The sequence below is a fragment of the Thalassophryne amazonica genome, chromosome 16, assembly GCF_902500255.1.
Source record: "Thalassophryne amazonica chromosome 16, fThaAma1.1, whole genome shotgun sequence".
In the NCBI taxonomy this organism is placed as follows: Eukaryota; Metazoa; Chordata; class Actinopteri; order Batrachoidiformes; family Batrachoididae; genus Thalassophryne; species Thalassophryne amazonica.
Genome location: NC_047118.1, coordinates 58,775,817 through 58,799,868, shown reverse-complemented (window position 1 = coordinate 58,799,868; position 24,052 = coordinate 58,775,817). Strand labels below are relative to the sequence as shown.

Genomic DNA, 24,052 nt, shown 5'->3' with positions numbered 1-24,052 from the left:
GTCTGTGCTAACAAGTAGGCCTGTCACGATAACAAATTTTGCTGGATGGTATATTGCCTCCACAAATGTCATAATAAATCATATATTTTCATCAGTGTTGTTTTAAGACCATTTTATGCCATTGATATAATAGACCATAAAATGCAAGTGCAGTCTTTCAAAGAGCAATGAACTTTTAATTTTCAAGAATATTTAATATTGGAATGGAAGTGTGGGGAAAAAATGTCTTAAATCAGTGATTCATATTTCCAAAGGGGAGTATAGGCTAATCGTCCCTCAGTGCCTGAACTAATGGGCCATTTACTCTCTATGATGGGCCATTTACTCTCTATGATGGGCCTTTCTCAAACATCAATGGGTCTATGTGAAGCATAATCAAATAAATAATTCAAGATTTGGAATATTTTCTTTATCTTTTGTAAGCGCTACAACTTGAGACAGTTTAAGTTAAATATGATGTAAATTTCATTTCATTATTTTATGCCATATTTCATGTCAGTTGATCTTATGTGTAGGTAATAAATAATATTTAAAAGGTTAAAAACACAATATTGGATAGACGGAGAACTTGCTTCTGGGTTCAAAATTTAAATGTAGCTTTAATCTCGTGAGCAGTCGTGGGCTCAGTCAGGCACTGGAGCACCGTTACAGAGTGAAAATGTAAACTTTTTTTCTTTCATTAAACCTTTATAAATTGGAATACATGTCTTCTAATATGTTAGATAAATTTACTGTGCTGTAGGGCTGCCACAATTAGTTGACTAGTCACGATTATGTCGACTATCAAAATCGTTGGTGACTAATTTAATAATCGTCATCTTTGTTGATGCACATGCGCAGTAGTGGTAATCAGTGTCAGCTGTGATGTCACTGGAAAAGTTAAGCCCAAAACTATCATGGCTTGCTGGCAACGGAGCTCACAATTTGGGAGCATTTGAACCAAATTAAAAAGAAAAATGTGCAATGCCAAATCTGCAAGGCAGAACTTGCCTTCCACGGCAGTACGACAATGCAGGCGCAAGCGAGATAGTTGTCTCGGTAAGCTAATTGGCTAGTTAGCCACTAACATTAATGTCTGTAGTGAGCTACTACTTTAGCTGTAAATGTTAGCATTAACAATGACAATTCCATTAGCCTCATCACACATATGTGTTTGCCATAACGTTATAGCAGTGATGTCATTTTTGAATAGGAAATTTGATAACGCTAATGTTTTATAACGCTACGTTACAGTGCTTAAAAAATTACGTTTCTCTTCAATGGAGACTTTACCAAGTAAAAGTTGAATGAATGGTCATCTTAATTGTCATTTTTAGTTAGCACATACCTTAAGCTTGAAGCTAATGATGGTTATATAAGAGCAGCTGCATGCTGGTACGATAAGCCACAATTTACGTGTGATCCGATGAGTCGACTAATCACAAAAATAATCGGTGACTAGTCGTTTATCAAAATAATCCTTTGTGGCAGCCCTGCTGTGCAGCGCATTGTGACTTATTTATTTATTTAGTCAATTTTAAGTTTATTTGATTTTGTGGAAATAAAGATATCTCATAAATCATTACTCTGTACAGATTTAAAATGATTGTAGGCGGCATTGTTATTCAGTGAACATTCCTCACTCACTTACTCATCTTCTACCGCTTTTCTGGGACCCGGTCATGGGGAAGCAAACAACATTCCACCTGTGAAATATTAAACCAATTAAGTAACTTTTGTAATCATTTGGTTGTAGTCTGCTTAAAAGGCATATCACACTCCAGTCAACACTATCTTTTAAAAAAATTATATGTCAGATTGCAAATCATTACTTCCGACTCTTTAACTTGCACGAGTCCTGCTGTAGCTGATGTATGGATTTGATTTTTTGGCTGTAGCCGGCTTCGCTTCTTCTCTGTCCCAGAGGGACTCCTTCCAACAAAAAAAACTCTCACTTTCCTCCTCAAAATAATATACGAGGTCTATTAGAAAAGTATCCGACCTTATTATTTTTTCAAAAACCATATGGATTTGAATCACGTGTGATTACATCAGACATGCTTGAACCCTCGTGGGCATGCGAGAGTTTTTTCACGCCTGTCGGTTACGTCATTCGCCTGTGGGCAGGCTTTGAGTGAGGAGTCGTCCACCCGCTCGTCGATTTTTTTCATTGTTTAGGAATGGCTCAGAGACTGTTGCTTTGTTTGATAAAAAATTTTTCAAAACTGTAAGGCACAACTGAGTGGACACCATTCAATAAATTCAGCTGGTTTTCGGTAAAAATTTTAACGGCTGATGAGAGATTTTGGTCTGGTAGTGTCGCTTTAAGGACGGTCCACGGCGCCTGACGGCGATCTGCGCTTCGAGGCGGCAGCGTCTCGCCGTTTCAAGTTGAAAACTTCCACATTTCAGGCTCTGTTGACGCAGTAAGTCGTCAGAGAACAGAGAACTTTCAGAAGAAGTCGGCATGAGGAGTTTATTCGGACATTCCATTGTTAACGGTCATTTTGTAATGAAAGAACGTGCGGGCAGAGTCGCATGTCGGGCTGGACCCGACCGCGGGGGGTCGCGGCAGGAAAAACACCTCCGTTGGAAATCTTAACGGGCAAGTTGGAACATGCCCAAGCTGTTAAACAATTTCTCAGTTACTCACTTGTTGAAAGCCATTAAAAGCCGCCTGAATTCTACAAATGGTTTTCAACACGGAGGTGTTTTTCCTGTCGCGGCGCACACAGATTTGCCGAGTCGTCACGGAAACGACTCGGCGAATTTGCGCGCACGTCTTTCATTAAAAAAATGTCCTTAAACAGTGGAATGTCCGCATAAATTCCTCATGCCGGCCTCTTCTGAATCTTCTCTGTTCTCTCACGATGTCCTGGGTGAATTAAGCCTTAAATTAGGATGTTTTAAGCTCGAAACAGGCCGACAACAGCGCCTGGAAGCGCTGCAGGACGTCCCGCTCCGTGGGAAGTCCTTACACCGACAGAAACACCCCATAATCTCTCATCAGCCGTTAAACTTTTCACAGAAAACCATCTTAATTTCTCGAATAGTGTCCACTTGGATATTCCTCACAGGTCCAGAAAAAATTTTGATAAAGCAACGCGCGCTGTCTCGAGCAGCGTGTGAAACAAAGGAATTCAGCCGAGAGGGCGGGGCCACATCTCACTCAAGGCCTGCCCACAGGGAAATGACGTCACTGACACGCGTGAAAAAACTCACGCATGCGCACGAGGGTTCAAGCATGATTGGTGTAATCGCATGTCATTCAAATCCATATAGTTAAAAAAAAAAAATAAAAGGGTCGGTTTATTATCTAAGAGACCTCGTATTTGGAAAATTTGTCCATCTATTAAGCAACAATAGTCATGTGACTCCATCCTTGCAACACACACATTTTAGAGAATTTGACATATTCACTGTCAAAGTACACAAAAAACTGATTACACACTGTAAAAAAATGATGTTTTCCTCCATTCATTTTAGGGGCGTGACGTGAGATGATGTCACCAAAATTCATATTGCTCACAACTTGTGGTTTCTCATAATTTATCAGAGACAGGTGAAAGCATGCTGAATTCCCCATGTTTATGACCTGGGCATATGGCACCAAAAATAAAACGAAATACATCAATATTTTCAGAATTCTTTATTTATTTTGAATAGTCAGCTCATTTGACATTTTATTTAGTGGTACGCACTATAAACTCTCATACAGCAGCACCTTGATCTCGTGTACATCGTACACTTTCGCTTTTAGGTTCATATTTCAGAAGAAAAATGCAAGTTAACCAATTCCATTTATTCTTCCACTCTTCTGGATGGAATAATGCCGTCACTTCACTTTAGTTGGCTGGCTTGCTGTTGCAGCACCTCCCACACAGAGAGCAAGGCCAGAAGAGTGCGACTCACTGAAATGTTGGCGACACAGTTAAACATGCTTGTAAAGGGCACTATGTCGAGACCAGCTAATTTATTATGTTCATCTGTTTATTAGGCTTACTCCCAACCAGTTGACAGTCTACAGGGGAGTATCCACTCATTCTTCTTTTTTTCTTCAGTCATTTGGCTGTATGTAGTGCAGCAGATAACAAAATATTTACAGAGGAATCCTTCAAATGGTGATACAAGCACCAAATTTGGCAAAAGTACACCTTAGATATTAGTCTTTTGAAAAAAAAAACCTGACGGGCCACTTGAATTTTCAATAGGCGGCCACGCAGGGGTTAATTGAAGAATTATATAGGGATCAAAATCTAAAAATGCTCCAGTCATATTGAAATTATACCACATTATTTGTCTGATTGTAAAGAGTCCAAAAAGGTATAGTTTGGACTATCTATGACTAGGGCTGTCACAATTATTACAGTATTCGTCAATCGCAATTATTTTTCATATTCGCGATTACCGTGAATTATTTATTTTATCCACAAAGCATAAAATGACTCAGAATCTGACGTCATTGTGCTGCAGCCTCGCTCTCGTCTTAAGGCGGGACAATAACACGGAGGCTGAAGAGCGATCCGTCCTGCCGTGTGAATAAGACGGCCGATTAAAACAGTGGGCGTCTTCTTCAAAAGCCGTCTAAAACGCGGAGCTGTCGGTGTGTGTGTGTGTGTCTGTATGTGTGCGCGCGCGCGGAGTCAACAGGCTGCAGGCTGGGAGGGAGGGGGTGCGTGAGGGAGATTCCTGAATGGAAGCATGAGAACCATCAGTGCGCAGCGAGCGTGGAGCAGAGAGGATTTTAACCCGAGTGAACAAGTTAAAAAAAAAACAAAAAACAAAACGTGAAGCTGCCTTTACTTCTCTCTGAACTTTCTGTAAAGGTGTGATTCTGCCGTTACTGTCCTGTTTACACCATGTGCACATCGTATGCTGAATTTATGAGATCATGAGATGAAATAAACGGTCAAATAGCTTTAAAAATATATTTAAAAAATGAGAATATATGAATGAACTGAGCCACAAAAAAAAACAAAAAACCCCTGACATGGAGATGCTGTGGTGATGTTCAGATGCACAGATCACAAAAAGCAGGTGAGAACTCTGAACTTTAACAGCTGTTACTTTCCAAAGGTATTTATTTGTTCAATATGGGCTTAATGCAGTGTTTAAGCACAAAACGTGACTGATGAGGAGAAACAATTTCAGAAATGCAACAGAAACAACCACAGTTCAGAAAAAGTTGGGACTGTATGTAAAATTAAGATAAAAATAAAAATGTTGCACCATTCCCAGTTTCTCCACTCACAGAAGCCAAACGTTCTTCCAGAGTTGTGTAATTATACTACAATAGTAGAATATAAAGAAGGGGGAAAAAAAAGGAAAAAAAAATAGACAATATATTCATCAATCGCAATTATTTGTCTGACAATTAATCGTCTCCAGAAATTCCTAATCGTGACAGCCCTATCTATGACTAAATTCTACAGAGTTATGGTGTAAAAACCACAAGAATGGTGACAAAGTTCAGTTTCAGTTTGTACAGGGGTCAAATTAATAGGGTTTAATGAGTTAATAGGTTTTCAAAAAAGAATAGTTTGCACCATGTATCATGCTTACTTATCACGTTACGGGGTAACATAGGTCACGTGTCATAGAATTCAATGGACGTCGACATTATTTGACCTTTAGTTTAGAGACCAAGCATTCAACACAGTCAGACCTATTCCATTTATTGATCCAAGTAGCTCAATCAACAATGTGCGCCTTTTTTTTTTTTTACTAAAATTGGAGCCACTCTAACTTTTGACCACTGTACAAACTGAAATTGACCTTTGTCACCATTCTTAAGGTTTTTACCCCATAACTCCATAACATTCAGTCATAGACAGGCCCGGCGCCAGAAAATAAATATTAAGGGGGCGATGAGTTTATCACAGGGGGCGGGGTCGCAAAAAAAAAAAAGTGCGCACCAGAGGGGACGTGCCTCTGAGCATGCATAATGAATTGAGTGCTCTTCTGGAAAGCTTGTGCATTTAGGCTACACCGTTGTAAGAGACTGACTAAGAGTAAAGAGTAAAGAGTGATGACAAGTCAAGTGATCTCCTGCATACCACAAAACCAAACCAACAACTGATCTGAGAAACGACACGAGACAGTAGATTAACCCCACATATAGCCCTCCATCACAAGCGCAAACACAGCTCAATTGGACATGACAATCACACAACGGGTCAAAGATAAACCATTCATGTAGATATATTTACAACAATACATAACTTTTATCTTACCATAAAAGTCCATATCTTAACATACAATTCTGTGTGGAAACTGGATGCTAGCCTACTTCAGTGGTCTCAGGATCCTTGCCCTCTGCCGCACTGACAAGCGCAACCCTCAAGGGCCTTTCATGGGCCTTTCACACTGAATACGTCAGATGCGTCAAAAATCGGTCTAAACAAGCATTATTTTCAATGATACGCGTTGCTTTTTAGATGCGTCAGATGCGTCGCGTCAAAAGCCGAGCTAAACCGACGCTTCTGACAGGAGCGCGCATTGCCGCTTGTTGGCACGCTGACGTGGTCAAAGTTCAATCCAATCCAACTTTCGATGCTCTGAGCTGTGACGTACCTTTGCGTTGTCCAATAAGAACAACACGTCGGGCCAAAACATGGAAGACGAGTGGCAGAAACCACTGATCTCTACAAAACGGATCGGTGTAGAAACCACTGATCTCTACAAAACGGATTGGTCCAGAAACCACTGATCTGTGCAAAACATACGTGTCACAGGACTGCTCATTTATAGAGCAGTTTTCTGAAGAAAAATCCTTCAAAATGTTTTTTGTTGTTGTTTGTTTCCTCAGAATGTATGATTACTGTTAAAAAAAAAAGTTTAGAACTCTTGTAATTAAAATAGCTAAATAAATCAATAAATGGTTCTTAAGAAACCTTTCATCTGTAAATTAAAACCACCTGTTATTTCAGATTAGATAATTTCTTGTTTAACATAAGGACACTTATTTTTAGACAAAATAACATGGAAATTTGTACATTTTTTTTTTAAGTCTGGTAGATTATTTATATCTCATTTCAACCAGAAAGACACTGTAAATAAATACAAATGTTTATTATAAATGCAACAGGAAATAATTTAACAATGACTGCAGTGTGATTGTAAAGTAGGATTTCTGTGACATAAACCTCATGATGATTTTTTTTTTTATAGTCATTTCAACTTGTAATTTCGCCAAAATATGTAATTGCCTTTAATGTTGTTATCAGGACAGTCATTTCTAAAATATGAATTTGAGTGCAATAAGAGGAGAGCTTCTACCTGTGCAAATGTCTTTTGACTTTGATTCGTGGACATTTTTAATGATCCGTTCATTTATTGTTAAAATATAAAATGAAACAGCTTTTTAAAAAAATAATAAAATAGTTGCTGTTGAAAGAGCCTTTTATTTAGAAGCAGGTGATGTTCTGCTGGATTCTTGGGACCAGATGAAGGTCTCTTCTGTAGCTTTGAACTCTGGTGGTGTTGCTGAAGACACTTTTGTCCTATTTTGAAGAGCAGAGATGTTTTCTTTCGACTGGACTTCGTGGTGTTCAGCTCATCAATGGAAGTTTGGTTGTCTGCACAGCAAATGTTCCTGATTGGGACAAATGAAAATATTTATTTAAATATAAAGAAACACTAAACAGTTTATATATAAAAAAGGAAAAAAAAAAACGATGGAAAAAAACACCAGAAAAAATAAGTTATTTAAAGTTGAGCTTTTGTGGTGTCTGAAAAAAGCTGTAGCTTTATTTGGTAAAAATAAAAAAGACTGAACCATTTAGAAATTAAAGTGTTCACTCAGATCAACTGTGCTAAAAGGCTAAGCTAACGTTAGCCGATCATTAAACCTTCACAGCAGTTCAGTAAACATCATATTTATTTTTACATTATTCTCACCTCAATAAAGCTGCAGAACTAAACTCCTTTGGGCAAACTGGGACTTCGCATATATCCAAAAAGTGGGAGATTTCAGACTGAGTTCGGTTTGCTCCATCACCCCGGCTGCCTGCCTCGCTCTGCCCAGTGATGATGCCTGAAGGCCGGCTTGTCCATGCGGGTCGGCCCTCTGTCACGGTTTGATCGATATCCCACCAAGTCGTCAGTCCTCCCTCGGTTGGCATCACTCCGAAAAGTAGCTGAAAAAAGCTTCTCCCAGCAGGGTGATGGGAAAATCGTTGTACTGCTGTTTTTTAAAGCTTTTTTGTGGTTCAGGCGACCCAAATTCAAGATGGCGATCGCTGAACTTTTTCAGGTTGTGGAAACGGCCAGAGTGGGACGTGGCAATCTCCGCCCCCTTGCCGCTTCCGAAGTGACGCATCTGACGTCGACGGATTGGGACACGTTGACGGGTTGGCCTAAAGTATTCAGTGTGAAAGGCCCTTCAACCTATCAAATCGCTTGAACACAGACACGCCATATCCGTTTGTTTTAAAGTTAATTACTTTAGTTAATTAATTTGGTTTATTTGTTAAATATGTGATATTATTGAATAACTAATATTTTGCTATATTTTCCAGTATTTCTTTTTCTTTCTTTTTTATTTTTTGATAACTCTCACATCCGAGGGGGCTGGGTTGATGATGTGAGGGGGCGTCGCCCCCAAACGCCCCCTCGTGGCGCCGGGTCCAGTCATAGATAGTCCAAACGATACCTTTTTGGAATCTTTATGTTCAGACAAATAATGTGGTATAGTTTTCAGTATGATTGGAGCATTTTTATATTTTAACCCCTGTGTAATTCTTCAGTTGACCCTATGTGGCCGCCTATTGAAAATTCAAGTGGCCCCTCGGTTTGTTCAAGAGAGCAATGTCTAAGGAGAATTTGTGCTGGATTTGGTGCTTGTATCACCATGTGAAGTATCGTTTCAGTTATTTGCCGCACTAATGTTGCTTTTGAGCTTCTGTATCAACTTGGTGATGCAGCATGGCGGCCTCCGTTAGAGCGCTTGTTTCCATGTAGTTATGAAGGGCTCATTGTAAGCTTATGAAAACACATCAAATAATTGTTGCAGGTTATCAAACACTTATGGTTATGATGGTTATGAATGTTATATTCCATTTCTGCTAATAAACAGCTCTGAATCCTGCCCACAGTACCTTTAATTTTTCACTAAATAAAATGTTAAATCTCTTTTTTAGTGTGCTTAACTTTTCATAATCAAAACTATAAATCATCATATCACATATCTTCACTGATGCTGTTGAGGAGAGTTTTATCTCCATGGTGACTCTGTTTATCCTCTTCTTCCTCTTCCTTCCACTTTCCATCAAGCTTTGCTGACCAGTCCTGTTTTATGTTTTGGGGGGAGGGGCCATATGGAGCTGGCTAGTTGGCTGGGCTTGTTAGTGGGCCTGACCTGACATAGACTGAGAAGGAAGCAAGGAAAGAAAGCAGGGAGCGAGTGTGGCAGAGGTCCAGTACTGTGGGCTGAAGTGACTCATGGTTTACGGTAAAAGCTGCTGCTTCTCCCCGCCCCTCTCTGGCAGGCCCACTCGGCTCTGCTTTTGCTCTCAGTGTGCCTTTTGAACTAGACATGGGGACCGTCCAGACTGAAACACAGACATCCAGTGGAGCCTGGGAGAGTTTCTTGTGCAGCTATACACAGCTCTAGAATTGAAGAGACCACCAGCAGCAACGTGAGCTGCTCTGTCTCTCTTTGCATTTCTCCACACCTTCAACCATTCTCTGAGCTCATCAACCTCACAGGATTGCTCAGTAATTTCTGTATATAAAGTATTTGGCTGGTTATGCACAGTCCACTTAATGTAAATGCACAGTGCTATTTCTGGCCACATCCTCAGATACGTAGGCTTTGCTATACCTCAGACTTTGGTCTAATCCAACACTGCCTGGCCAGGCAGTGATCCCTTCAGCTTCCTACTTTGAGTGTGTTTGCTGCTGCGTGCACTCTCAAGAACAGTAGCTGTATTCATCTCACCCTCTTCTTTCAGTGCCAGTTCACCTAACTCACTCACATGCTGGACTCACAGAAAACTGCTGTTGAAGTTACTAAGTATACATGTACCATATTCTGGGCTTGGATGACAGATATGTAAATGAGTGGAGGAGGGAGTAAGAGGATTTAGAACATCCCAGCCACCTTGTGCAGACAATAACTCAAAAACAATAGATCATATTACCTTGTAACCCATCAAATTATAAGATCACATAATGAGTATGACATGATTAGTTGGTGGTTGTCTTTATGCAGCAGATAAAAAAACAACTTTGTTTTGCTTTTGTAATATCCCATAGACATGTTGACCAATTGCATTCAACAGCGGCCCGCCATCATGTGATCATCTGTTAGCCAGTAAGCAACCACAGGAAGATGCGTGATTTACTTCTTTTGTAATATACAACAGAATGGGAAAGTAAAATTGGAATTAAAGAGTAGATAGTGTGTGTGGCTTAGGATGATAACAGTAAGTACTGCAAATTACTGATGGCAAACACAAAAGGAAGACACCATATACTGTGCCAGTTTGAGACTTAAATGCATCACTGTTTTGAAACGTTCCACTTTTGGTGTTGAAATATACTTGAACATAGTGAATGAAATAGAATCAGAGTTTTGAAGTAACATTGGGGAAAAATGAGTAAAAGTCAGGCTATATATAGAAAACCTGCAATCACTGCTGGGGTCTGTATGCGCACTGGCACATATTTCGATTTTACATTTGCATACAAGGTCTGTCCATAAACTATCGTACCTTTTTTATTTTTTTTTTAAACTATATGGATTTGATTCATATGTTTTCATGTCAGACAAGCTTGAACCCTTGTGCGCATGTGTGAGTTTTTCCACGCCTGTCGGTGACGTCATTCGCCTGTGAGCACACCTTGTGGAAGGAGTGGTCCCGCCCCGTCGTCGGATTTTCATTGTCTGGAAATGGCGGAATGATTTGGGGATTTTTTCCATCAGAATTTTTTCAGAAGCTCTTAGAGACTGGCGCCTGGAAACCATTCGAAAAATTTATCTGGCTTTCGGTGAAAATTTTACGGGCTTCACAGAGAATAAGGACTATTACTACAGCTTTAAGGATGGCCCACAATGGTGCTCGGCCCGCCGCGCTCCGAGCCGCGACGACAGGCACGAACCACCGGATCATTTCTAAATGGATGGCTGTGTGGAGCTGGGACCGTCGTGTGCACTTTCTCTGGTTATCACAAGAGCTGGACATCAACCATTTTCTGGCAGATTTCACTTTTAACAAGAGATTTTGTCATGGAAAGCCGTGCGGAGGCTTTGTGCGTCACGACCGATTCGCTGTTCGAGCGAGACAAAGAACTCCTCCGTTTCGGCGTGCCAGAGGACAAGTTTGGACATGCCCAGCTCTCCACAATTTCTCTTATAACTCACTTGACTGGTAAGCATTGAAAGCCGAGATAGGCATGTCCGAACTTGTCCTCTGGCACGCCGAAACGGAGGTGTTCCTTTGTCTCGCTTCCAAAGCGAATCGGTCGTGACGCGCGAAGCCTCCGCGTGGCTTTCCATGACAAAATCTCTTGTTAAAAGTGAAATCTGCCGGAAAATGGCTGATGTCCAGCGGTTGTGATAACCAGAGAAAGAGCACACGACGGTCTCGTATCCACAGAGCCATCCGTTTAGAAATGGTCCGGTGGCTTGTGCCGCGTCGTCGCAGCTCGGAGCGCTGTGCACCGAGCGTCCTTAAAGGGGTCCTTAAAGCTGTACTAACAGACCTTATTCTCTGTGAAGCCCGTAAAATTTTCACCGAAAGCCAGATAAATTTTTCGAATGGTTTCCAGGTGCCAGTCTCTAACAGCTTCTGAAAAAATTCTGATGGAAGAAAAACCCCAAATCATTCCGCCATTTCCAGACAATGAAAATCCTACGACGGGGCGGGACCACTCCTTCCACAAGGCGTGCTCACAGGCGAATGACGTCACCAACAGGCATGGAAAAACTCACGCATGCGCACGAGGGTTCAAGCTTGTCTGACATGAAAACATATGAATCAAATCCATATAGTTTAAAAAAAATTAATAAAAAGGTACGATACTTTATGCACAGACCTCGTATGTACAAATACAAACTTCAGCTTCCTTTTCAGCTTTAGCAATGGGTCACTGCCAATAAGCGAAGTGCGCAACGCATCTGCGCATGCGTGGGTCAAACGGGGCAAAAATCCCAACTACCAAACTCACAGCGCTCCCATTGAATTTCATATACAGTAGCATTAACGGACTGTAAAAGTTAAGGCTTTTACAGGGATTGTTTCAAAGGCTGTAAACCTTACGCGACGCATACAATAATGACAGGTGCACATTGTGCTGTTTTCAAATGCTCGAACAGAATTTATCGGCTTGAAAGTTGGCTGAAAACACACGATTGCAAAGCTCTGCCAAGTCCACCCAAAGATGGAAAGAAGAAGAAATGTGGTTGTAAACCTCCATTCATTCTACACAATTTCCCCACAGAAAATAAAGATCCAGACGGACGTAAGACGGACTAAAATTGTAAGTTTCTTGCACACATTTATTTTGTCAAAACCTGAAACCGTGCCGCCGTTTTCGTGCATCAGCTTATGACTGTAATGTCGCGCCATGAATGACGTGGCGTGTAATATTGTAAAATTGACATGTTCTATAAACAAACTGCATGCATGCACATATTGTATGTCTGTCAACTTATCAAAACAAACGTGACACCAAAGAGGTTATATGCGAGACCCACCTTCATTGTCGTCATTACGAAGCCGGCGGAGTAGGGATTTCTCATCCCTACTTTGCAAATATCCACAGTTTCAGTCTCTGGACTTCATCTAACCATCCGTCAGTTGCCTTCAAGGGGTCAGAAATTTGTCTCCAACTATCAACCAGGACTGGTCATTTTCGACCGTGGCTCTCTCTTCCTCCTTGTCGGCACTAATGGTAGTTTCTGTAACAGTGCAGCACACGCAAGCACAGCCAGCTCTTCTTTCTGCTTCTGTCCACTGCCGTCCGTACTCCTGGTTGTAACAGGCAATCCGCGGAGCTTATAAAAACGCTTTAAATCATCAACTTTCCAGCGGTTGAAATGATCCAAATCACAGCACTACTTGCTGCTTTCCACCATCATAGCTCGTGGATTGGTAGCTGAAAAATTTAGTCTACCCATAATGCACCATGCGACCCGAGATGTACACTTCGCTTATTCAGAGCCACGTACCAGGAACTCCTCATGTTTATTCATAGTCCCAGTTCATGATAAGGCTTCAGACACAGGGCTGGTGATCTCTGGGAACAGGGCTGGTGATCTCAAGGAGCAGGATTGGTGACTCCTGATCTAGCTGTATTGGCTGCGTAGACAACTCTGCTAATGTATTTTAGACTATATTTTTGATGACCTTGATCTTTGACTGATGGGTTCTGAAAGTTAATCATCTGGAGACATTTGCCCATGGAATTCTTTGACCAAGTTTGCTGAAAATTAGAAAATTTGTAGTTGAATAACATTGCACAGGTCATGGCGGCTTTATTTTAATGTGCCACTAACAATTCTGAGTGAAGCATTCATAAAAGATTTCTTAATGTACAATGCGGAACTCAACAGTGTCTGGCAGAAGGGAGCAATTCACAGTGAGAGTGAAGAATATGGTCAGAATCATTCCAAATTATGCTGGCCTGGCACAGCAAACATTCTTCATAGATCATTTGAAGATTAGTAAATGTTTTCTGGCCCATAATGTTTACAGCAATATGAACCAGCTGTGTTAGCTTTAATTTGAGTTTCACAGAGAGATTGTCATATCGATGCTGTTATGTTGTACCCAATACCACTCTGCAGAACAACTTGATAAAACAAAAGCGGGATTCTGTGACTGACTCTACTAATGTTATCTTGCACAGGAAAAGTAAATCTGTTTGTCTGCTGAGAGACAGTGATCGTGCCATTTAGCCCCAGAATGTGTGTTAGCAATATGCATACTTCCACTGATGAGAACATTATTTATACTACAACCCCTGGCAAAAATTATGGAATCACCGGCCTCAGAGGATGTTCATTCAGTTGTTTAATTTTGTAGAAAAAAAGCAGATCACAGACATGACACAAAACTAAAGTCATTTCAAATGGCAACTTTCTGGCTTTAAGAAACACTATAAGAAATCAAGAAAAAAAGATTGTGGCAGTCAGTAACGGTTACTTTTTTAAACCAAGCACAGGAAAAAAATATGGAATCACTCAATTCTGAGGAAACAATTATGGAATCACCCTGTAAATTTTCATCCCCCAAATTAACACCTGCATCAAATCAGATCTGCTCATTGACATTGACCCTATGCCATGACATTGACCCTATGTGTCTTTTTGCAAGGAATGTTTTTGCAGTTTTTGCTCTATGGCAAGATGCATTATCATCTTGAAAAATGATTTCATCATCCCCAAACATCCTTTCAATTGTCCAAAATATCAACATAAACTTTATTGATGATGTAATGACAGCCATCTCCCCAGTGCCTTTACCTGACATGCAGCCCCATATCATCAATGACTGTGGAAATTTACATGTTCTCTTCAGGCAGTCATCTTTATAAATCTCATTGGAAAGGCACCAAACAAAAGTTCCAGCATCATCACCTTGCCCAATGCAGATTCGAGATTCATCACTGAATATGACTTTCATCCAGTCATCCACAGTCCACGATTGCTTTTCCTTAGCCCATTGTAACCTTGTTTTTTTCTGTTTAGGTGTTAATGATGCCTTTCGTTTAGCTTTTCTGTATGTAAATCCCATTTCCTTTAGGCGGTTTCTTACGGTTCGGTCACAGACGTTGACTCCAGTTTCCTCCCATTCGTTCCTCATTTGTTTTGTTGTACATTTTTCGATTTTTGAGACATATTGCTTTAAGTTTTCTGTCTTGACGCTTTGATGTCTTCCTTGGTCTACCAGTATGTTTGCCTTTAACAACCTTCCCATGTTGTTTGTATTTGGTCCAGAGTTTAGACACAGCTGACTTTGAACAACCAACATCTTTTGCAACATTGCGTGATGATTTACTCTCTTTCAAGAGTTTGATAATCCTCTCCTTTGTTTCAGTTGACATCTCTCGTGTTGGAGCCATGATTCATGTCAGTCCACTTGGTGCAACAGCTCTCCAAGGTGTGTTCACTCCTTTTTAGATGCAGACTAACGAGCAGATCTGATATGATGCAGGTGTTAGTTTTGGGGATGAAAATTTACAGGGTGATTCCATAATTTTTTCCTCAGAATTGAGTGATTCCATATTTTTTCCTCTGCTTGGTCTAAAAAAGTAACCGTTACTGACTGCCACAATCTTTTTTTCTTGATTTCTTATAGTGTTTCTTAAAGCCAGAAAGTTGCCATTTGAAATGACTTTAGTTTTGTGTCATGTCTGTGATCTGCTTTTTTTCTACAAAATTAAACAACTGAATGAACATCCTCCGAGGCCGGTGATTCCATAATTTTTGCCAGGGGTTGTACTTGTCAGCAAAGCGGCAAGCAGGGTATTGTTGACACTGGTGTGTGTGTTTGTCCGTGGACAAGATAACTCAAAAATGGGTCGACTTATTTCCTTGAAATTTGGTGGGAATATTACTTGGATAGATATCTAGAGGTGATTAAATCTATCACCTCAGCAAAATATTTGTGATTGATTGGTATGATTTCATAATGAAGTCATAATGATGAAGTCATGCATAGTCAAAACATCATTACAGGCATGTATATTTACTTGCACATTTGTATCATGGTGTGTAAAGTGTGCAAGGTGTACATCAGCCCTCTGATACTTTTCATTAAATAATTAATGCACAGATTTTTTTTTTAAATCTTCGACCACTCACATTTTCTACCAGTCTTGAGTTAATGCTTGTAATTAGTTGAAGGTTAAATGCACCAGTCTGCAGTGTGCTTGCTAAGCACAACTGAGCTTGTCACTAACAGAAACCATAGTTTAATGTAAACCTTTGCTGTCTTATTGTAAGAAAAGTGCAGTTAATACCTTGTCTCGTGGTGCACAGTCTGCAGGCTGGACTCAATGTGCTATTTAGGTCTGCTGATGATGCTGAAAAAGCCTCGGGAATCCCCTCAGAGGCGACTGGCATGTCTTGTGATTTGCTTGAACATCAGTTTTGTAGATTTTTTTTTCAATCTCAGCTCACTCACTCTTGCGGTTTCTGCTCTGGATGTATCATACACCTCTGCTACCTCTGCTCTGACAGCTCCATGACGAACGCCCACCATTATTAGTCTTGCAGCAGCTGCACACACTGTATGCTTGCACTTCTCACATTATCATGCCCTTCTCAGAAGTTTCTTTTTGCTAGGTTACCAATCCATGTCCAGAGGCATTTAGAAATGGAGGAGGCGTGAGAGTGCAGGCTATTTTCAGACTGGCATGGTGGAGAAAGCCCTTGATCTCATTTGTCCTTTTAGAGAAGAGGAGGATGAAAATGAGGCAAACATGTCAGCAGATGTCTTAGTTGTGTAATCATTACAAAAAATGTTTTGTCTTATTGCATTGCTCTAGAGATACTTTTGAGGTACAGGCACCACATTAACTGCTAAACTGCAGACGTCATTGCGTAGGATATATATTTTAAGGTATGTTCTGAGTCATTTTCCAAAGTGATTATTCTGCCCATTATGATTAACTGAGTAATCATGTAAGACTGCTCTAATGAATGAGAGGCACAAGATTAGATATGTATAGTATCATGCTTGCAGTTGCAGAGCAGGTGGCTCCATGGGATAGGAGCTTGACTACCAATAGGCTGGTGTTCAGTTTTAGGTCTGTGCTTCAGGCTACCTGTCTGCGTCCTTTGGCAAGACACTTCATCTGCCTAGTCCATGGGTTAAAGTTCTCCGTCACCACGACGGATTTCTACTATTTGGAAAATGTAACCACACATACGCGCGCGCACGTGGTGTCATGCGTATTTTGGGGCCGAAATATGATACACTCACTGTCAAAGCAATATCCCATTCTGCCCTAATCAAAGCAGTAGCAGTGTCAGCGTGGATTGCGGAGGAAGGGACTGTGTGCATTTTCACTCCTCTCCAGTTTTTACTGCTTGCCATGAGCCACGGTTCTTCTCCTCCCTGTCTTCGTGGGAACATTTGGCAGACCTTCCCCAAGTAGAGCGGGATGTGGCTTTGCTTTGAACCAGTGAAGCATTGATCCAAATCACTGCTTCGATGGTTCGTTGTTTTATTTTGCTTTATCTTAATTTTGCCCCGCTAAAACCCTAAAGAGCACGTCTGTGAGTAATATTTACCTTTTTTATGTTAAACCGACCTGTTATTGTCAGAACAACGTCGTCAGTTGCTTTAGGCCCTAATTTTGTATTTTATTACTATACAGTCAGTGACACAGCACCCTTTTGGCGCATTTACTGGATTAGAACCGATCAAAATACTACAGAAGACAAAGAATTTTTACTTGACAGTTTGAAGTGAGTTTTCTTTGTTTCAGGGGGCTTCATACCCATTAAAATTCACTAGAATATACAAAATTTGACTTGCCCTTTTAAAAAATTTCTGGGGGAGCACCCCAGACCCCCCATAATCAATAATGTGTTTTTACTTCACAGTTTGAAGTGACTTTTATTTGTTTCAGAGGGCTTCATGCTCATTAAAATTCACCAGAATATACACAATTTGAATTGCTCTTTTAAAAGATTTCTGGGGGAGATCCCCCAGACCCCCATAGTTTGAAGTGAATTTTCTTTGTTTCAGAGGGCTTCATACCCATTAAAATTCACCAGAATATACAAAATTTGACTTGCTCTTTTAAAAAGAATTTTGGGGGAGATCCCCCAGACCCCCCATAATGTATACTGTGTTTTTACTTAACAGTTTGAAGTGAGTTTTCTTTGTTTCAGAGGGCTTCATACCCATTAAATTTCACCAGAATATACAAGATTTGACTTGCTCTTTTAAAACATTTCTGGGGAGATCACCCAGACCCCCCATAATCAATACTGTGCTTTTACTTCACAGTTTGAAGTGAGTTTTCTTTGTTTCAGAGGGCTTCATTCCCATTAAAATTCACCAGAATACACAAAATTTGACTTGTTCTGGGGGGCACCCCTAGACTCCCCAGAATCAAGACTACACCCTGCCCCCACCACCCTTTTATGTACCTTTTTATGTTCAGGTTTTGCATTTTATGCTTTGTCTCTCTCTCCTTACAGGCTATTTAGAATAGATACTGTATAATGTGTTTATTGTATTTATGGAGTAAAAAAGAGTGCGTGCCCCCACTGCGCCACATTTTAGGGAATTGCTGGCATTGATTTTTGCCAGGAAAAAATTTCAGTCAGATGAAAAATTATTGTTTTAACCCATGGCATAGTCCTAATCAACCCAGCTTTAAATGAGTACCAGCCAAGTAACCTGTGATGGAGTGGCATTCTGTCCAGGGGGAGTCAAAGACTCTCATCTGCTTCACCCTACAGTATCTGCGATAAGTTGCTGCCAGTGGCCTCAGCGCCTGTTTGCAGTGCAGAGAAAAATGACACCTAGGTTAACCTGAAGTCGGGTCATGTACATTTTTTTGTTTCTTAGTTTTTACGTATCAAAGCATGCTTGGGAATTTTGAAAAACAAGTTTACATCTTTCCTACCCACCATAGACTTGAAGATGCACCACATTTTAATTTTCATCACAATATGCTGATGGACAGCTGCTGACGTTTGGTGCTACCATGGTAACCTGCTATTGTTAGCCTAACCAAGCTAATAATGGTGTATTTATCCATATTTTGAGCAAAAAATAATATTTTACTCCAGTTACGCTGTTTATATTAAGGATATGTTAGGCATTCTGGTCACTTTATTTTTTTTGACCTGTCAAGATGACCAAGGCTGGAGGTGGACGGTATATAAAGTGCAGTAGTATGAATTTGCCCCCAGTATGGATTTTGATGATATCCCACTAACAGGTAAAGGAGACTTTGTCTTCATCATCATGTTTAAGAGAATCAACTTTAAAATTTGAGAGCGGTGCGTGGTGCGTTTATATTCTCCTCCCCATCTGTCAGAACTCCACCACAGCAGCAAATTTCACTGTCTACTGAACTCCTTTATGTGAACAGTGAGATAGGGCTGAAGGGAGGGTAAAAATGAAGCGGTCAATCAGACAAACAAAGCTTTATTTTGTGATCTTTGCACAGCGGTTGCATTTTAAAGCACAAGTAAATGCAGCCACACTGCAGCACAGGCTTTGTCTTCTTGTCTTTTTTATGGCAGTGCACGTGCATGTGTCTAGCTCAGCCCTGTCCTCTGTCAAATCGACATGCAGAACTGAAATTGGATCCACTTACTCTGCAAACGTTTAACTCAACAATAAGAAAAAAAGAAAAATAACTGCTCCATAAGACATGGTATCCTTCCAAGAGCTTTTATTTTTGCATTATGCGGGAGTACTCCTGCAACATCAGCATTAACAGCTTGTAATATGGTGTCACTGGCGTTGCATTGTTTATTTTGTCATTTGTATTTTTCTTTTTTATTGCAGTTTTGCAGACATGATCTAAAATGCCTCTATATTGAAACAAAAGAATAGACCATGATATATAGCAATAGGGCGGGAGGTGATGGTCTAGTGGTTAAGGTGTTGGGCTTGAGTCCAGAAGATCATTGGTTCAAATCCCCACTTGACTAGAAAATCACTAAGGGCCCTTGTGCAAGGCCTTTAATCCCCTATTTCTCCCGGTGTGTATTGAGCACCTTGTATGGCAGCACCCTGACATCGGGGTGAATGTGAGGCATAATTGTAAAGTGCTTTGAACATCTGATGCAGATGGAAAAGAGCTATATAAATGCAGTCCATTTAGGGCACTGCAGTCTTGTTTGAACCCTGTGTGATTTTGCAGGATTTGACCACTTATGGGGATCTCCCCTGCCATTGTGCAGTATATACACAGCAGAATTTCACATGGATAAATGATGTACTGTTTTGTTTTCGGCTGCAGTCACCGAAGCAGTTACGAAAAGTGTTTTGTTTTTTTTTCGGTTCCCAGTGGAGAAGGGAAGAAGAGGCAAATGGGAGAGGTCGTGTCAGTAAGTGTTAGCCTACATAGCTAACCAGAGTAGCTGCGTTCTCTCGCCTGCAAACCCGCCTCAACATGTTTGTACTTCGGGTCATAACCTCAATAAACAAACCGCAATATATGTCCACTTTCCCACCACATTGTCACTTTTTCTTTGCATTTTCACTTTGTTTGTGTGTGATTTGCCCAAAAACCCATTGAAAATGTCAGTTTTTTCCCCCAGAAGTAGAGAAATTAGATCATGTGGGTCATATTTTACCCCTTCAGTGCCCGCCTTCAAATGAGACTCCGGTGTCCTATACCTTCTGTGCATCAAAGTTACACTGTGATATAAATTTTAGGTCATACTGCCCAGCCCTATGTATCTGTCCCTCTGTTGTGAATTATGAGATTGAGAGTTTTCATTAGGCCACCGTATTTAGTTCTGGAAGAAATTAAAATAGCGGACTCTGTCTTTTGTATCTATAAGTGGCAGATCAAGCTTGATGAATATCTAGGATTTTGCCAGCATCAAGTACAAGAACTGTGGTTGATGGTAACTGGGTCTGGTACCTTTAATGCTTGTCATATTGGTGTCATTGGTTTGCATGTCTTCATTGCAACATGCACAATGCCCCCCTCATGTGGCTCCCTCATCTGTTGCACATGGACTTTGATAACCTGACATACCAGTAGAGTATTGAAGACACATGGCCATATTTTGTTCATTCGTTCGGCAGTTTATCATTGTTGATGATGACCGTGTTGTGATTCAATGTGGACATGGTCCTGGGCATTCTGGATGCATTGCTGTCATTGATGGCAAAGACCACTCCTGTGTCTCTCCTGGGGTAGGAGTAGGGTTAGTAATAGTGGGTTTAAAAAAATCGTCACGAAAATTTGAATCATTTTATGATGGGAGGACCAAAAAAAAACAACAAAAAAAAAACGCGAGACTGGGCTGAATTTGTCAACATTAAGCAACAAGAAGAACAAAAGAAATACTAAGGTGATCGCTGGCCACTAGCCCTAAGCTTCACTAAAAGACCCAGAATTTAGATAAAGTTGAGGCCACAGCCCGCTCCGTTTCCTAATAAAATAAATTTAAAAGAATAGAAAGCATAGTAACATACTATGCCAATATGCTAGCCATAAGAAAGGGAAAATAAGTGCGTCTTAAGTCTGGACTTGAAAGTCTCTACAGTCTGACTGTTTTATTGACGCAGAGAGATCATTCCACAGAACAGGTGCACGATAAGAGAATGCTCTGTAACCTGGAGACTTTTTATTCACCCTAGGGACACAAAGTAGTCCTGCACCCTGAGAACGCAAAGCCCGGGGCCAGTACGTAGGGTTTAATTAGGTCAGCTAAGTAGGGAGGTGCCGTGAACAATGATCTGGTGTCCTTGTTTAGCAACATCTGAACATTCCAGTTCGCAGTTGTCAATTTTCTTTTCTTGAAGTTTCTTCTGCTGAAGAGAAGAGCTAGTGGCCGCAGTCAACCCAGGTTCATTCTCATTCATCTTTACCCCACTTTTTGGAGGGGCTTCCCCTTCCAAGGCGGACAGTGCTTTCCCTGAAAAGTGCTGTCTAGACACGAACATAGTTGCCTCTATAGTGCTGTTGCAGAGGTCACACTAGCAGTTTCCAGCTCCTGAAGCCTGGCATCATCACGTACATTCCGTCACCACAGGAATTTCCATTGGGGAGGTACTTTTCCCACTGAACTTTCCTCTCATCAAGCATTGCGCTGTTCATAAGAATGTCAGTGTCATGCTCTACCATGCAGCCTCTCTGGTCCTCAAAATTTGGTTAGCAAGTGGTACACAGGAGTGTAACAGGTTTAGTGGATAACGAGGTTACCCCACAGTGACATTTGACATTCTGGTGCTGCCATCCATTGATCAGAAATATGATTCCTCTTAATGTCAGCCGATGCGTTTTGCCATTGGTCCTATTGAGGTTATTGTCCATGATCCGATGGGGTTCCTCTGAATTGGACTTTAATCAAGCAGCCTGCTAGTGCCTTCCTGGACTTGTAGTCTGAGTTCCCTTCTCTTAACCTTTGCCTAAAGAGGCTGAACTGCAAAGCAGTAGAGATAGAGTTGGGTACTGTCATCTATGAAACACATAAAACATTCAGAAACCCATAAAATCAGGGTCATTATTCAGTCAAAAGCAGTTCACCCACTCTCTTGTCCTACTAGGTTTAAACATTAGTGGGGGAGCCTGTTTAGATGGTCATCTGCCTATATAGCAGGTTGTACAGGGTTACAGTATTACAGTAGCAGATAAATCAGATCAAGTAGTAGTTCAGTGTTGACCATGACCTGACAGTGTGAAGTTAGGGCCATATTACGGTGTCTTTGAATCATTTTAAACGTAGTGATTGATCCAGTCATTCAGTATCGGTATCTGATCTGATATTGATGTGATACAAGACATGGCCGATCCGCTTACCGATCCATTCCCTTGCCACCTCGCCAAATGAATACAGGATGTGGTGAGCTTACTTTGCTTCTGAATCGCCAAGGTGGCGAATATTAAAATAACATTAAAACCCTAGTAGTACTACTTGCAAAAATTATTTCTCTCCTTTTTTGATGAGTGGAAAGGCGTGTTTGTGCTGCACTCAGAATTTCATTGCCAAAGGTGTTACGCACCACGCGCTGCAACCTGACAGGATGAAAAACCGTTATTGTAAACATCGCACATATTTAATCAGTTAGCAGTTGGTGAAGAAAGATAAAACATCTGAGACTCCATGCCTGGAAGGAAAACTGCAATTCTTCTTTTTTTTTTTTTTTTGTGCAGAGTACAATGGACCTTTTACTGATCATTAATGTTAGTCATTCATTATGGTAATTTTCACAGGTAGGCAGAAATAAGGTTAATAAAAAAAATGGTGTAAAACTTTGTATTTCTTTATTGAAGATGGCAGATGTTGAGGCACTTTGGCTGCCACTCCATTTTTAATATTTTTGATCTGCCGTTTGATCCACATTCCTCAATGTGACGACTTGGACAGACCTTAGTCATTTCACAAGTTTGGATCTGCTTGCCACCTGTCATTTTGAAATCCAGACAACAACTTTATCAGGATCGTTCACTGAATTACCTCTTACCTGTTAAGGAGTTCTCTCTTGCTTGCCTGGGTCCAGTTGGGTAAGCCTCAGTATCACTGTATCGTCCTGCTACAGGAGTGTTCAACCTCTCAGACTACCACAAAGTCAGCCAGTATGGGCCCACCAGCTCCTTCACTGAGATATTTAAGTCCTGGTGTTGGTTTGGTAGTTTCATATCACAAGCAGCCGCTGCTTGATGCTCACCAGTGCAGCCACATTCTCCCCTCCAGACTGACTTACTGTCCCTCTGCCAAATCAAAAGCTGTTGCTCTGGGCCACCTCCTCTCCTCCTCTCTGGATTGTTGGAATACTGCTGCTGCTGTTATGCTTTGAAGTATCCCGTGGATTTCTCTGGTCTTCACTTCTCCTTCCCCATAGCTTCTGGTCACATGCTAGTGTTAGCTACATGCTAGCTCCTCCCCACCAGACTATGCCGCTGTTCTACTTCACCTCAGCTCTGTGTCAGTTCAACAACAACCTCTTCCCGGACACTCTCAAACATGCAGGTATTCTCCATACATCCCGTCCTTCACACAGAGGCTCAGACCAACTGGTTTCACACTTCATCAGCTCTTCAAGCATCAACCGCCATATCGCCAATCACCTGGCAATCATTAAGGACATTGATATCCCCATGCCTGTCCAAAAACGCAAATGTAAAATTACATTCAGAAATCTCAAGTCCATCATCTGCCTGTCTCACCAGTGCATTCTCCACTTCCCCTCCTCCACTGTCTGACTATCCCACTGATCTTGTCAACTTCTAGAACAACACCCACTCCTCCTCTATCAGTCAGCTGCCTCTGTCTCTCCACTTGCACACTCCTCCATTACCCCTCAGCATCTGTCTCAGTTCTCCTTGTTCTCCCCTTTGGAGCTGTCTAAATTCATAACAAGAATGAAAGATTCCACCTTGCACTCTTGATCCCATCCCATTTACGCTCATT

The 24,052-nt window shown here is 41.0% G+C and overlaps 1 protein-coding gene across 5 annotated transcripts in view; it reads left to right on the top strand.

The window, feature by feature from the left end:
* Positions 1–24,052, top strand: part of tnrc6c1 (trinucleotide repeat containing adaptor 6C1) — a 216,108-nt gene that overhangs the window by 137,998 nt on the left and 54,058 nt on the right. The window contains exon 1 of one of the 5 annotated variants that reach the window (XM_034189813.1): positions 18,849–18,891. The exons of the other annotated variants lie outside the window; for them this stretch is intronic. Within the exon in view, the coding sequence (XP_034045704.1) occupies positions 18,864–18,891 (28 nt within the window). The 5' untranslated portion in view covers positions 18,849–18,863. Of the gene's footprint in view, positions 1–18,848; positions 18,892–24,052 lie in introns of those variants that run through there. 5 annotated transcript variants of the gene reach the window in all.